The sequence below is a fragment of the Taudactylus pleione genome, unplaced genomic scaffold (assembly GCF_031769625.1).
Source record: "Taudactylus pleione unplaced genomic scaffold, aTauple2 ptg000290l, whole genome shotgun sequence".
NCBI classification, from domain to species: Eukaryota; Metazoa; Chordata; class Amphibia; order Anura; family Myobatrachidae; genus Taudactylus; species Taudactylus pleione.
The window spans coordinates 12,429,791-12,444,143 of NW_028284692.1; the positions used below are offsets into that span (position 1 = coordinate 12,429,791).

General features: G+C 41.1%; 1 protein-coding gene across 1 annotated transcript in view; it reads right to left on the reverse strand.

Moving 5' to 3' along the window:
• LOC148511907 (myosin-3) overlaps positions 1 to 14,353 on the reverse strand; it is a 57,794-nt gene that overhangs the window by 15,702 nt on the left and 27,739 nt on the right. Inside the window, exons 16-29 of the mRNA XM_088482673.1 lie at positions 13,896 to 13,966; positions 13,049 to 13,136; positions 12,846 to 12,963; positions 10,603 to 10,726; positions 9,602 to 9,738; positions 6,614 to 6,869; positions 6,133 to 6,375; positions 5,707 to 5,883; positions 5,230 to 5,375; positions 4,279 to 4,369; positions 3,767 to 4,156; positions 3,386 to 3,512; positions 658 to 776; positions 352 to 548 (exon numbers count right to left, since the gene is read on the reverse strand). Coding sequence (XP_088338799.1) covers positions 352 to 548; positions 658 to 776; positions 3,386 to 3,512; positions 3,767 to 4,156; positions 4,279 to 4,369; positions 5,230 to 5,375; positions 5,707 to 5,883; positions 6,133 to 6,375; positions 6,614 to 6,869; positions 9,602 to 9,738; positions 10,603 to 10,726; positions 12,846 to 12,963; positions 13,049 to 13,136; positions 13,896 to 13,966 — 2,284 coding nt within the window. The remainder of the gene's footprint in view (positions 1 to 351; positions 549 to 657; positions 777 to 3,385; positions 3,513 to 3,766; positions 4,157 to 4,278; positions 4,370 to 5,229; positions 5,376 to 5,706; positions 5,884 to 6,132; positions 6,376 to 6,613; positions 6,870 to 9,601; positions 9,739 to 10,602; positions 10,727 to 12,845; positions 12,964 to 13,048; positions 13,137 to 13,895; positions 13,967 to 14,353) is intronic.

Sequence of the window (14,353 nt, forward strand, 5' to 3'; positions counted from 1 at the left end):
TAGTTAAAAAAAGACAGCACGGAACGGAAAAAACGGAAAATTCATCCGAGATTCAGCAAGGCAAATCGAGATTACAATAAAAAAAACTCGCTCAAACTCGAATCTTAGTAAATTTACCCCTAGGTGCATGAGGACACATCTGTTGCTACACTTTCTGTCCACGTGAATGGAACAGTATTCTGCTTTCTAAGCCCTCTGGATATAAATGGATAAAGGCGGTCATGGTCGTCATAGCTCAATTAACAAAAGAAGGAAAATTGTAGATAAAATCTACACAAAGACATTCCACTTCTGCTGTTCTTCCCTATGCATGAATCAGTCAAGGTTTAAATAAATTAATTAATTAATTACTTTGCATCTTCCAGCTCCTCTGTGCGCTGGATAGCATCCGTCTCATATTTTGTTCTCCACTGAGCCACTTCAGCATTTGCCTTGGACAAAGCTCTCTGCAACTCAGACTTAGACTCCTGCTCCTCTTCATATTGTTCTCTTATAAGGTCACAATCATGACGGGATGATTGCAAGCTGTGAGCCAACGCATTCTTAGCCTGGTAAACACACAAGGTCAGAACTCAATTAAAAAAAAAAGCTCCAACAAATGAACACTCCAGATCAGTAGGACATGGAGTTGTAGCCTAGAACCCTTCTCAATTTTACCTTAACTTCTTCCTCCATCAGTCTCTTCAGCTCTTCAATTTGCTGTGTGAATGCCTGTTTGGATCTAGCCAGTTGTGATACCAGAGACTCTCTCTCTTCCAGCTGTCGAGACAGTTCTCCTGCAATTGACATTAAGACCCATTTAAATTAGTGCATTTTATTTTTATAGTATTTTACAGTTTCAATACTAATATAACTTCTAGTTTAATTTCAACTGATCTCCACTCAATGAATATTGTTACAATGTCAAAGCAGTTAACTTAGTAAATAATAAGCACATTTTATTTTCAATTAACTTTTTTTGAAGACAGTAACATGTCCAAAATCTGGTTACACTGAATTATGAAAAACCAAATCTTACACATGTGCTCCTACAATTGTGGGGCAAAAATGAGACTCTAAGGGACACAAATGAAACCTATACAGATATTAAAAAACACAATAACAAGACAAATAATTATGAGCCCATATCCTAAACCAGAGGTGCAACATTTTGGTTGGGTTTTGGGGTCCCAGAGCAATGCCACACTGACACTTAGGACACATGGAGTCTGAGCCAAAAGACTAAACACAACCATCCTAAACCATTATTATATTTTACCCTGTTATCTCTGAAATGCTTGAAAATTATGTATAATAAGAAAAGCCAGCATACTCCCAACTAAATTATATTGTGGTACAGCTCAGGTAGAGCCTCCTCAACTCTCCTTTAAATATAAAGATGTAGGACACTAAGATGACATTACATTGTATCAATCCACAAAGGTCAAGCCTTGTATGCATGATGACTTTCCACAACTGCAGTGGCGGCTCCAGAGATATGGCTGCAGCGCAGTCCAAAATTTATATAGAGGAGCCACACCAACTGTCACCCCAAATGCTGCCAAACATTGCTAGCCGGGACTCACTGGTAGTTGGTGTGGCTCCCCTATTTAAATTGTGACTGCGCTACAGCCACACCTCTGGAGCCATCACTGCATAACTGTCATGTTATTGAGGGCTTACAGGTAAAATAAGTGTAGCTTAATTGTTTGTGGGGATGGTAATGACAAAATGATTGTGTGGTTGGTCGACTTAGCATGACTGGATAGATATTTTGTCACAGTTTTTAGCTTAGAAAGCACAATTGTGTGCCAAATGTAATAAAACAGGACATTTCTATATAATAAGCAAGAAAGCATGTCTGTCTGTCTGTCCTTTATGCACGGCCTGAGTTTTGGACCTAGCTCCAAAAATTTGGCATGGTGGTGTAGTTTGATCAGGATAAGGTTTTTGCCAAGGTTTGAACTTCGTCAGGGCCACACACTGTCACACAATCCCTAAAAATGGGGACACTTAAATTACATAGGTTTCCGTGGCTGGCTCCAGTGGATATTGGCAGTTTGCCAAAAACCTGTGTGAAAGCTACAAAAGTATCCTTTTAACCTCACAGTCTGACTCATGCAAGTCCATATTAAATCTTTTTAAAGTGACCATATATATTAGTCGGCCCTCTGTGTTTCCAGGCAATGGCGTAACTAGAACTTTGTGGGCCACATAGCAAGATCCTAAAAGGGCCCTCCAGAAGTAAGAAAGACACATACATTTGCTCCCACACAAAGCCTATTCATGTTATGCCACTCAGAGCCCATTCAGGTTATGCCACACAGTAGTACCCCTTATACAAATTATGCCATGCAGTAGTAGTGCCCCTTATACATTATGCCACACAGTAATACCCCTTACACTACACAGTAATGCCCCTTACACATTACACCACACAGTAATGCCCTTTACAGATTATGCCACATAGTAGTAGTAACCCATATAACATATGGTTCCACACAATAGTAGTGCCCCTTAGACATTATTCCCCACAGTAATGCCCCTTACACATTATGTTCCCCCAGCAACTCACCCCTCTGTGTTCCTCTCGCCTCCCCCAGTGTGCCATCAGCAGCCAGCAGATGTGGATTTGGTGCCAGCCACCAGCCAATTCTAGATGGTGCATTGGCAGGCAGTGGCAGACATGGACAGACAGCACCAGGCACGATTTGAATCTGGTACCAGTCGCAGGCCAGTCGGAGCTCGCGGACCGGCAGCCAATCAGGATCTGACATTGCTGATTGACTGCCGGTCCGTGAGCTCTGATTGCCTCGTGACAGGTGGAGTTATCTCTCTATGTCTGCCTGCTGGTGTGCCAGCTGTAATCAGCTGGTGGGCCGGCACCAAATCAACACCGGTGCCCCCTCAGTGGCCATGACTGGACCGACCTACCTTGTGTGCATGACTGGGTGCAGGGGGAGTGGTGGGCCACAGAGGCAATTTGGGCACCATGGCAGCCACACTCCTTGCACACATGGTAGTTACGCCACTGTTTGCATGCATGTTAGCAAACAGTGGGGTCCTTTTCCAGGATAAATGGAATGGGGTTATAGGCAAAGACAATGTAAACAAATAAAGGCTGCAGGTGTACTTCAGGGTCCAGTCTTCAACCCGGGCAATGCCGGTTATCCCAGCTAGTTCCCTATAATTCAGTTTATCAAGATGTATTGATAGCTATAATAGTTAATACTAATAAAACAGCCTTTCAAAGTAAAATATTTCATGTAGAGAAGACCTTTCGTGTCATGAGAAAGCCTTGAAACATTCACATCCTAAAATGATATTAGCTATGGCTCCATTTGTACATAAGATAAAAACTTACAAAAACAAACAAGTCAAAGGTATATTTTGCAGGAAGTGTTACCGGATTCAGTCTGGAGACGAGCTTTATGCATAGTGAGTTCAGCCACGTTCCTCTGGTTTTCCTCTGTCTTGGACTTGAGCTCACTTAAATGGTCTTCCAGTGTTCGGCAGATCTTCTCTAAGTTAACCTGTAATTGTTTTTTATTATTATTTAAAGTGTAAAGCAGAATTTTAGAGACAATGTACAGACGGACTGCTAATGACTACTGTATATTGATTGTATATGGAACAAAAGAGACCCCTTTCTCCTTATATCTTCAGGTTATTCTCTGGTACATAATACCACTATTTTAATGTCAGACATTGAAAATATACTTGTTTAATATGGCCTAAAACATGGACCCATTGACCCAAGCTTTGCAGCACTCAAATTATGTACAACCTTGGACTTAGTTGCGCTTTCCAGATTGCTGTTGATGTCATCAATTTCCATCTTCATCTCACTTTTCTCCTTTTCAAGTTTCTGTTTCACCCTTTGCAAGTTGTCAATCTGTTCCCCATACTCAGCAGAGCTATCTGCATGCTTCTTGCGAAGAGTGGCCACTGTGGCTTCATGTTGAAGGGATATTTCCTCCAGGTCCCTACGCATCTTCTGGAACTCCATTTCTCTCTTCTTGTTGAGCTCAATCTGAGTTGTGGTTGCACCACCAGCCTCCTCCAGTCTCTCACTGATCTCTTCTAGTTCTCGGGAGAGTTCAGACCTCTGCTTCTCAGCCTTGGCTCTGTTCGCCCTCTCAGCTTCAATCTCTTCTTCTAGCTCCTCAATACGAGCCTATTACAACAATAATAGTGTTAAATATTTTTCTGTTATTTTAAGATTTCTTGAATAGGTCATTTCATGTAACATGACTGTAACAGAACATCAAATCCGTAGAAACCTGTAACATTGTCTACCTGAAGCTCTTTAATTTTCTTTTGCAGCTGATTCCCCATAAGTTGCTCATCTTCTACTTTTCCAAGCAATTGGCTCATCTCAAAATCTTTCCTGCAATCAAAAAACATACTCAGCGTAAGATAAGAACTTGTAAGAGGGAGGCTTATTATTTCTTAAGAAAATGTGAGTAATATCCCACTGAGATTATGCTTTGATGTTCACCTATTTGGTTACTAAGTTTAAATGACCAGAAAGAGAAAGTGGAAGTGGCATTCATCAGGCCAGGATATAATTAGCAGGATGCAGCTCTTGATAGGCTAACATCACTAATAAAGCTAAAGCATTGATCAAAGATACATATGAAATTAATTTTACAAGAGAGAATCAAATTAAATAAAAATAATTTCATAATTGCACTAACATTAACCTGTTACCAATAAAACATAATACGTTTTTACTGTACAAAGAAAAGCAAACATTTTATTGTGCTAAAACAGTGTTAGGCTGTTAATGCTTGCTGTTTTTGCCTTATTAAGAGGATGTAGTTCATATCCCGGCTGTTGGTCCTGAGAATGCCTGTGCCGGAATCCCGACACCAGTCAGAATCCCGGCGCCAGAATCCTGACTATCGGGATGCCGATGGTAAGTATTGGGGTTAGGGGGAGGGTTAGGGTTAGGCACTAGGGGAAGGGTTAGGTTTAGGCTGTGGATGGGAGTGTTAGGTTTAGGCTGCGGGGGGGAGGGTAAGGTTTAGGCTGCGGGGGGGAGGGCTAGGTTTAGGGCTAGGGTTAGGATACTTACCTGCAGGTGTCTGTATTCTTAACCTGTCAGGATACCAGCATCGGGATTCTATGCACTGGGATCCTGAGCGCCGGCATCTCATACCCAACCGTTATTAAGTCATATTTTCTATTATCTATTCTGAGCCAACATCCATGACTACTTTGTCAGTCAGTGTAATAAACTCATACTTTTTAAGTCTCTCATCCAGCTGCTGTTTGTCATTCTCTAGATCCATAATGGTGTCCTGTGCAAGCTTCAGGTCCCCCTCAAGCTTCCTCTTCGCCCTCTCATTATCAATACGAAGTTTTTTCTCTTGCTCCAGTGAGCCTTGTAGCTGAAGAATACATAAAATAAATAAATAAAATGGGGATTATTAATCCTCACTGATTGCCGTAGTCCCAGGTCCTGAAAGAGATCACTTAAGGTTAATTAGACACACTCAAGTAAAACTACTGTACAACATTTATTCTTTAAGCTAAATGGAAACCCAGTACACAGTTTGCCATTTTCTAATGATATACAGTAACAACATTCATTCATTCTTCTCCATCACAAACCCACTTTAATCCATTATTATCACCATATGAATACAGATCACAATCAGATTATAATAAACTCTGAAAAACTTTACAAGACAAATTAAAGCAGGTGGCTAAAAGTCTCACATCATCTACTTGCTGTTCCAGCTTGGCTTTCAGTTTGGTCAAGGAATTGACTTTGTCTTCCTCAGCCTGTAGGTCATCCAGAGTCTGTTGATGAGCCTCTTGGAGCGCTTTCTTCTCTTTGGTCAGCTTGACAATGGTTTCATCTAGACCAGCCATTTCTTCAGTGAGGTTTTTCACCTAATTGAATCATACAAATGAATACAAATGCAGGTGTGGTCGTACATACAGGGTAAACACAAAATCATCTCACTATAACGGTCATCTGGGAAATGTTGAAATTAATATGCTTCCACAACAAATGAGAAATAAATTATTCTGGTTTCACTTTAACATATACATAATAGTTCCATAATTAAGCTCATAGTTCCACTTTTGTTTGGGATTTGCAGTGGATCACTGTTGCATAAACCATAATATTTGGTGTACCTTGTTTTCCGTGGCATGTCTCTCCTTCTCAACCTTGGCCAAAGTCAACTCAAGGTCATCAATGTCCTTCTTGAGCTCAGAACACTCATCCTCCAGTTTCCTCTTCTTGGCGGTCAGCTCAGCATTTGACTCTTCCTCATCCTCCAGCCTCTCATTCAATTCTTTGATCTTAGCCTCCAGCTGTATCTTACTTTTGATCAATTGATCACATCTTTCCTCTGCATCTGCTAAGTTCTCTGTTTCCTATCAATGAAGAATAACACATTCTAAATTAAAAAATATTAATTTGTTTTATAGTATGTACTGTTTTAAATCTGCACAGGTCATGTCTGAAAAATAGACATTAAAAATAAGGCACCAAATGACACAAAGGGATTTAAAAACCAGATATTCTTATTATCATTGTTATATATTATTGTTAAAAAGAGTAGTACTGGCTACCTCTAACAAGAGGGCACTGTGGACATTTCCTAATACTTACAGACTGAACTTGTAGATGCAGATCATTCTTCTCCTGTAGAAGCTTTACCATCTTCTCTTCCAGCTCCTTCCTCTTCGCCTCTGACTTTGCCAGATTTTCCTTGGTTTTGGCAAACTCTTCTTTCATGGCAGCCATCTCCTTTTCTGTTTCCGCACTTCTGAGCAAAGGCTTAATCTTAAAATACAGCTTCATCCATGGCCAGTGTTTGACGTTCATGAATGCCCGGATGTTGTACTGAATGCTGTAAATTGCCTCCCTTAAAGGAAAACATTTTACATTTTAATACAGGATTTATATTAAAGGATAATCCAAACTTAAACTGGATGTGGAATTTATACTAAAAATAGAAAAAAAAATCACAAACAATTTAATTATTACAAATGAAATAACTCTGAAGTTGTTGCCGGCTAATAACTTTAATACATAAGACCTGTCAAAGTGATACTCATAATTTTAAGCGAAAAATCCAGAATACTTGATTTAATGTTAACCTGAGATGTAAAATTGCCCATAAATGCTGCTATCCTGACAACCAGTAACAGTATTTTAGATATAAGATGCTGCAATGCATTGCATGTATAAACTCCTAGCAATTCTTAATCTCACAGCCCCAACCTTTGGTGGTACTCTGGCTGGAAATGCAGTTGGACAATAATCACTCACACTATTTGAATGTAGTCCTCAGATCCAGGTGCATTTTACATTAGCCCTAACAACATCAAAAACTGACATTGGATAGCAACCATAGCCTGATGATGTGTGCTGTCATCATCCAACTGTGGCTCCCTAATATGGACAGAAACACACCCATATCATAGCACAGGCTCAGTGACTGGATGGATCCATCAATGTACCTTCCTTGAAGAGCTCAAATCTCAAATTGATATCCAAACAAGTTGGATGTTATAATCCTCCTTTCTTACAGAGATTAATTTGGCATCACAATATCCCTACATCAGGTTATGTATAATATGTTAACATTCATAATATCAACATGAGAATGTCGACATGGTCATAATGTCGACATTGATACTTTTGAAATTCATCATGTAGACACTGATGAGATCTTGATACAATAGAATGTCAACATATTGGGGGTCATTCAGACCCGGTCGTTAGCGCCGAAGCGCTCAGACCGGGTCGATGGCCCCCCACAGAGCATGCGCACGACGGCGCCGGCGCCATCGTGCGCATGCGTGAGACCCGCTATGACTGACGGCGCCGGTCGTAGCGGGTCTCGATCCAAAGGGGGCGAGCTGTCGATGTTGATTGACAGCTCGACCCGTTTGGAAGGCGGGCCGGGAGGGTGGCAGCCCAAACGGAGGCGTTCCCATGGGAACGCCTACCGTTTGGGGGAGGCCCCACTGACATCACTAGTGATGTCAGTGGAGAGCTTCCGGCTCTGACAGAGCCAGAAGCTCTCTGGGGCTTACGACAAGTGAGCCCCTACCCTAGGGTCTCGTCGTAAGCACCGATGATCGCGATGGTCTCTGACCATCGCGACCATCACCGGAGCGGTCGTTAGTCGTTAGAGCTGTTAACCCACAGCCTAACGACCGAATCAGAGGCGGGCGGTCAGGATGCAAGCGGCCACCCAGTTTCTGAGCGACCACTTGCATCCTCCGACCGCCTCTGAATGAGGCCCATTGTCCCTAGTGTCAGTAATCACTTAACTGTTCCCGGAGGCAGCAGCAGCATCTCCAGTGGTCATGTGACTGTCAGCGCTCCAGTAAGTACAGTCTCCCTATCCTTAATACTTACCCCTAACCTTCCCTTAAGTGCTTAACCCTAATTCTCCTATAGCCAAACCCTAACCTCCTCTTAGTGCTAACCCTAACCCTCGCGTCCCAAAGCCTAACCCTAATGTTGACCACTCCAGTCCCAAAGCCTAACCCTAATGTTGACCACTCCAGTCCCAAAGCCTAACCCTAATGTTGACCACTCCAGTCCCAAAGCCTAACCCTAATGTTGACATTCTGAAAATGTTGGCATTTCAGCTGTCAACATTCTGAAAAAGACAACAGTTTGCCTATTGGAATATTAACAGTGTCAACATCATAACTGTCGATATTGTGGTGTCATCAATAAGAATCTCAAAATTGTTATTGTCGACCTAATGACTACACCCCCCTGCATCAGTATGACAGGAGGCTCATATCACCAGTGGCGCCAAGAGGGGGGGAGCAGGTACTAATTACCTGGGCCTGGGCTTGCTAGAGGGGCCCAGGTCTGGCACCACCGCCACCACCCTCTTATCTCACAGGAGCCCAGCACACACTGCCGTGTGCTGGACTGCAATGGGAGACTGCTCATGGCTGCTGAGTAGCAGCCGCAGCAGTCTCCTATGCCTGTGGGGGGGAGCGATCACACTGATCGCGCCCCTCCCCGGCTTTGCGCTGGGCTGAGGGGCTCACAGCGCCCCCTTTCCAGCGCGCAGCACATTTATTTTAGCCTAAGGGGGTGTGGCCACGTGGACAGGTCATTGCATCCTACAAAAGCAGCAAAATAATTTCCTGAAATACCATGCACTGCTGTGAGCATTCTGATGAATTGATTATGTTGGAGTACTTTGTGTATTTTCTAAATGTTGGTATTTCCTCATCTGGGGATTCATAGGGAAATGTTATCATGGATTGTAGTTTCATGATCCACTAATACAATGTTTAACCCAAAACCACCAGTATCCTAAAGTGTCCCTTGTGTATGATTAATCCGGCGTATTCTACTTGATGTTGATGCTATTGTATTATCAAATATAAGCAATAATGAATGTATTAACTTTCTTTTGTGAAACAGACTCTTGTTTATATTGACAATATTTAGAGCAGTTTGATATCTGTGCAGAATGCCTTATGGGTTTTTTTTTTAGTAAAACATTTATAGACAAATAAGACAAGCTATATGGGTCCCAGTCAAAATTTTGAAAGCACAAAACAAACACATTATAGTTAAAGAAAACTTTCTATAGCTAAATAATATTATCTTTACCTCCGATCCATCATCTTCTTGAATTCAACTCTCATCAGGAACCCCCTACATACAGCCTGTGTGCGGGTGATCAGCAGGGCCAGGCGGTCATCTCGCATCTCCTCCAGAGTGCCCAAAAGACCAGCTTTGAAAAATACCTAGAACAGACAAGTATTCAAAACCTCACACAAAGAACACATAGGCAGTATACCTGTGTGCAAAGAGTTATTATAAAATCACACTTCCAAGTGCAGCCTCCGACCACTATAACAAAGTTCCCTAATTACTTTTCAATTTGAGAGTGAAGGGACATCAGAACTGTCTTCATTACATGTCTGACTGTTGTGTGCTGATAAGCATTCATTACATTGGTCAAATACTGGTAAATGTTTTTTCCAGTAAGAACCGAACTGACAGTCTAGGCAAATGTCTGGTGTCCACCACTTCCAAGTTCATGTAAAATGTAAGGCCTTTTGTATAAAGGAAAATACTGTAAAGTGTAAACTGGGACAAAACTATTTAGTGTACAACCCCTCTCAAAATCTTGTTTTGCATTCATGTGCTTAATTAGGTGCCCCGCCCATGCGCAATATGTAATGCCCGATCTCCCTGGCTCCTCCCCATGCTGATTTTTGCATCATTTCCACATGTAAATGTAGGTAGCATTTGCACTGGAGGAGATACATGGATGGTTTATGCCAAAGTTCTATCATGACCCCTGGTGTGTGCTGCTTTAGTGGACTTTACGAAACTTGTTTTGTTTTTTGTATGCATAGAAATTAATATGTGGATTAATTTATGCTACGTGTCTAATCTAATCAGAAATAGAACTAAACAACATTTTCAGTTTAACATGTAACATGCAATGTACTTTCTAGAGAAATAGTATAATCTGATTATGAAACAGGCCTTCAGGTGGGATGCAGTGACCAGTGGGTGTCAGTATAGCCCTGTGCTCTGTGTTTTTCAATTAGCTTAAAAGCTGAAACTCATCCACAGAGATTGTTGTATTGTTGGTTTACCTTAGTGTGTCCGAATTTATATTGGGTGTGATCAATGTCGATGGAGCCCAGGAGTTTCTCACAGGCTTTCTTACTGTCTATGAACTGTCCCTCAGGAATAGCGCTGGCATTCAGGATTCGATATCTGAACAATGAAATCCTGAGTTTAACACTTCATATTTGTGTCACTCAAAGGCTAGTACAATAACAGGTACTAGTATATCTTAGACATGAAAAATTAAAGGACAAATAAACCTTATATGCAAGTCACTTATGAACAATGGGCCTGATTCAGACCCACTCGCAAGCGGCTGTCCGCTCGCAAGTGGGTCGATGTTGTGCTCTGCGCATGCGCACGACGGCGGGAGCTCCGTCATGCGCATGCGCCAGACGCGACGAGCGAAGGACTTTCCTTCGCTCGTTGTGTCTGATCAAAGGGGGCGTGCTGTCGATGTTGATTGACAGCACGCCCCCTTTGGTGGGCGTGCCGGGGGCATGCCTCCCTGACGGGGGCGTTCCCACGGGAACGCCTCCCGTCAGAAGCCGGCCCACTGACATCACTAGTGATGTCAGTGGGAGTGATTTTGGCTCTGATAGAGCCAAAATCACTCCGGGGCTTGCGGTTGAAAACCTCAACCGCAGGCTCTGGCTCGCAGTTTCGATGGTCACGACCATCGCGGCCATCAAACTGCACGCTCGTATAGGCTGTGGGTGGTGACCCACAGCTATACGAGCGTCCAGGAGGACGCTCCATTTTTATGGAGGGCGGCCCTCATTCAGAGCGTGCGCTCTGCTCAGAGCGTACGGCTCTGAATGAGGGCCAATATTCACAAATATAGCTGTTCTTAACGGGCAATACTTTAAATGAAGTTCTAACTGTGGAAGAATATATTCTTCCTGTTACTGGAGCAATTTTCAGCCACTTATAGCAAAAAATTGTCTCATCACACAAATATCACACATAGTGTACTCAGCTACATAGTACATAGAGTGTCAGACAGCTGAGTCCTAGAGTGATATGGACATATTTACATATGTATTTGGCTTGAAAGAATGCAATTTATTAATTCACTAGGAACTAATGACATTGAAATGCTTGCGGAATGTCTTGGGGATTTTATAGGAAAACAAAAATTTCAGCACAGACCTGCTCTGTGGCTATAGTGGAACCCAATATACAGAGCAGCACTGGCTGCTGGAGCATCTACATATCAATTTATTAAATTAATCTGTAGGCAGACAACCTATAAGTGGCCCCTTAAACCTGCACTGCTTGCAGGTGAAGGTAGGACAGAGTACTTAACATCATCTATAAAAATGCTGAAGGTTTAACTAAAAGAACAATTTTCATTTGCTCAGTGGTGCAAGATAAATAATTTATCAGCAAACACAGTTTTTTGTAGCAGCTAGTTTAATATGAGGTGATATCACAGCAGGATATACCTTGGTTTGAGGAGTGACACTTGCCTTTGATCGTTCAATGTTGCAATTTAATTGTGACGTAAGAATTTCAGTTGATTAGTTGCAGCTAATAACTATAGTATGAAACACTGATCACTTATTCATACAATTTGTTTAGACAATTCAACATAAATTAGAACAGTGTTTTCTAAGTGAGCAAACTCATGGGATATAATCACATAGAGAAAGACTTCCTGATATAGTTATGAGCAGAGACAGAGACTTCTCATGGCTGCAGGTAAACAGAAAGTGCAAGGTAATTATTATTAGGACAGTGAATGTCTTTTCTTATACAGGTTTGGATGCCAGTACAATATGCTCAAACAATGAATTATTTTTTATTTGTTTATTTATTATGCACACAGGCTTTATCAGGTTATGTTATGCCAGAACCCACATTACAACCACATTTCCTGTCTGGTAAAGTGGGCTGAGGCCCACGAAACGCGTCATGCATATTGGAAACTGCAAAATGAAATGCCAACTGATATTTTTATTGGAAAAATAAACAAATACTGAATCAAGCATTCAATTGTTTGAGCATATTTTACTGACAGCCAAACCAGTATAAGGAAAGATGTTCACAGACCATGAGAAATTTCTGTCTTTGCAACTCCACTGTATCTCATAAAGGCTGCAAACTTCACAGGATACCTCTAATCAAAGGAGTGGCACAGATCCTATACCTCAATGATACAGTCAAGAGTTTGATAATTAATCTTTGATTAGCCTCTCATCAATGGATTGAATTTTCCATAGGAAATATGAAACATTATTTACTCTTCTGACATGATTTAAGTTACCTTTGTTTGAAGTCCCCATATACGATTCTATTTGGAAATCCCTTCCTGCAGATCCTGATTCCCTCCAGTACTCCATTACACCTTAGCTGATGCAGTACTAGATGATGATCCATGTCACCTGACAACCAGACAAACACACTCACTCGTCACACATAAATCGTTTTAGAATTTCTCTTAAAACTAGGAGCACATATGTAGGTTACCTGGGGTCTTTGTCTCATTGGGGATGATGCATCTCACAAAATGGGGGTGAGTGGACCTCAGGTTGGACATCAGTTTGTTGAGGTTCTCCTGTTAGGGATACGTTTGGTCAATAATTAAGCTCTTGCGTGGTAATGGGAGGTTTTTCAAACAAATTAATGTGCTTACTGACAGAGTCATATTAAGACCCCATGAGGCCCTAGACAATATGCTGGTTTTAATGGCATTGGGAAGGTTACACAAAGGTTAAACATAAGGTCCAACAGTATAATACAGTATTTATAATTAATATATTAATTTACTATACATATACAAATAATTATTAATGAATATAAAAGTTTCACACACAACTGTAGAATACCACAAGATGATGCTGAACTACACCCCGACTTCTTCCATTTTGTCCCAGAAGATTACTGTTCATCATCTACATTTACATTTAATGCAAGAGGTGCACAACAGTTTTAATAAATGTATTAAACATAAACATTTACACTGCTGTTGGACATTACGGATCCTAAGGTACATTCCCAAAACCATAAGATTTAGGATTGAGGACTTAAGGGAGATAGAATAATTGTATCCATAGCACAGCTTCCCCAGTGACACTTCTTATACTGTATATTGTGCAGTTAGGGCATTATTAATGTAACCAAAAATAGTACATTGGAAAGTGCCTTATATGTCTAATCCATTGTTACTTTTTCTTGTTATTTATTGTGTGTGCATCTTTCTATACTGTAAGCCATTTAAATCTTACATACAGGAAGTATGCTCCACATAGACCCAATCATCCACCAAACTCATATATAATATTGTAGTCAGGCAATAGAGCCAAAAACATCTTACTCTGAAAAGAGCAGAAACTGTCTGAAATGAAGACCCCTTCTTCTTTGTTGCCTTTTTTGTGGTCCCATCAGCTGAAAGATAAGTGTTTTATGACTTGTTAGAAAAGAATATAACCTATAGAGCAAACACATTTTAAGGTTGTTTTTTTAGTTGTTATTTAAACTGAAATGACCAATAAAAGATATATCTAGTATGTGCCAAGCAGAACAAGCAGAACAATGAGTACAGTAAGAGCTTGAGATCAGTCTGAGAAGCATCTATCACTTTCTGAAAGCAGTATAACAGGATCTACAAATAGGGCACCATTTATCTAAACCCCTAAAATGCATTAAATAACGACCATTAGGGACACCCAAGAGATGTTTTAAAAAATAATAAGTAAAAGCTTGTTCTGTGCAAAATAGCAACCAGAAGTAATATCTATTGCTGTATGCAATACTTCAGCATTCTTTAAGGTG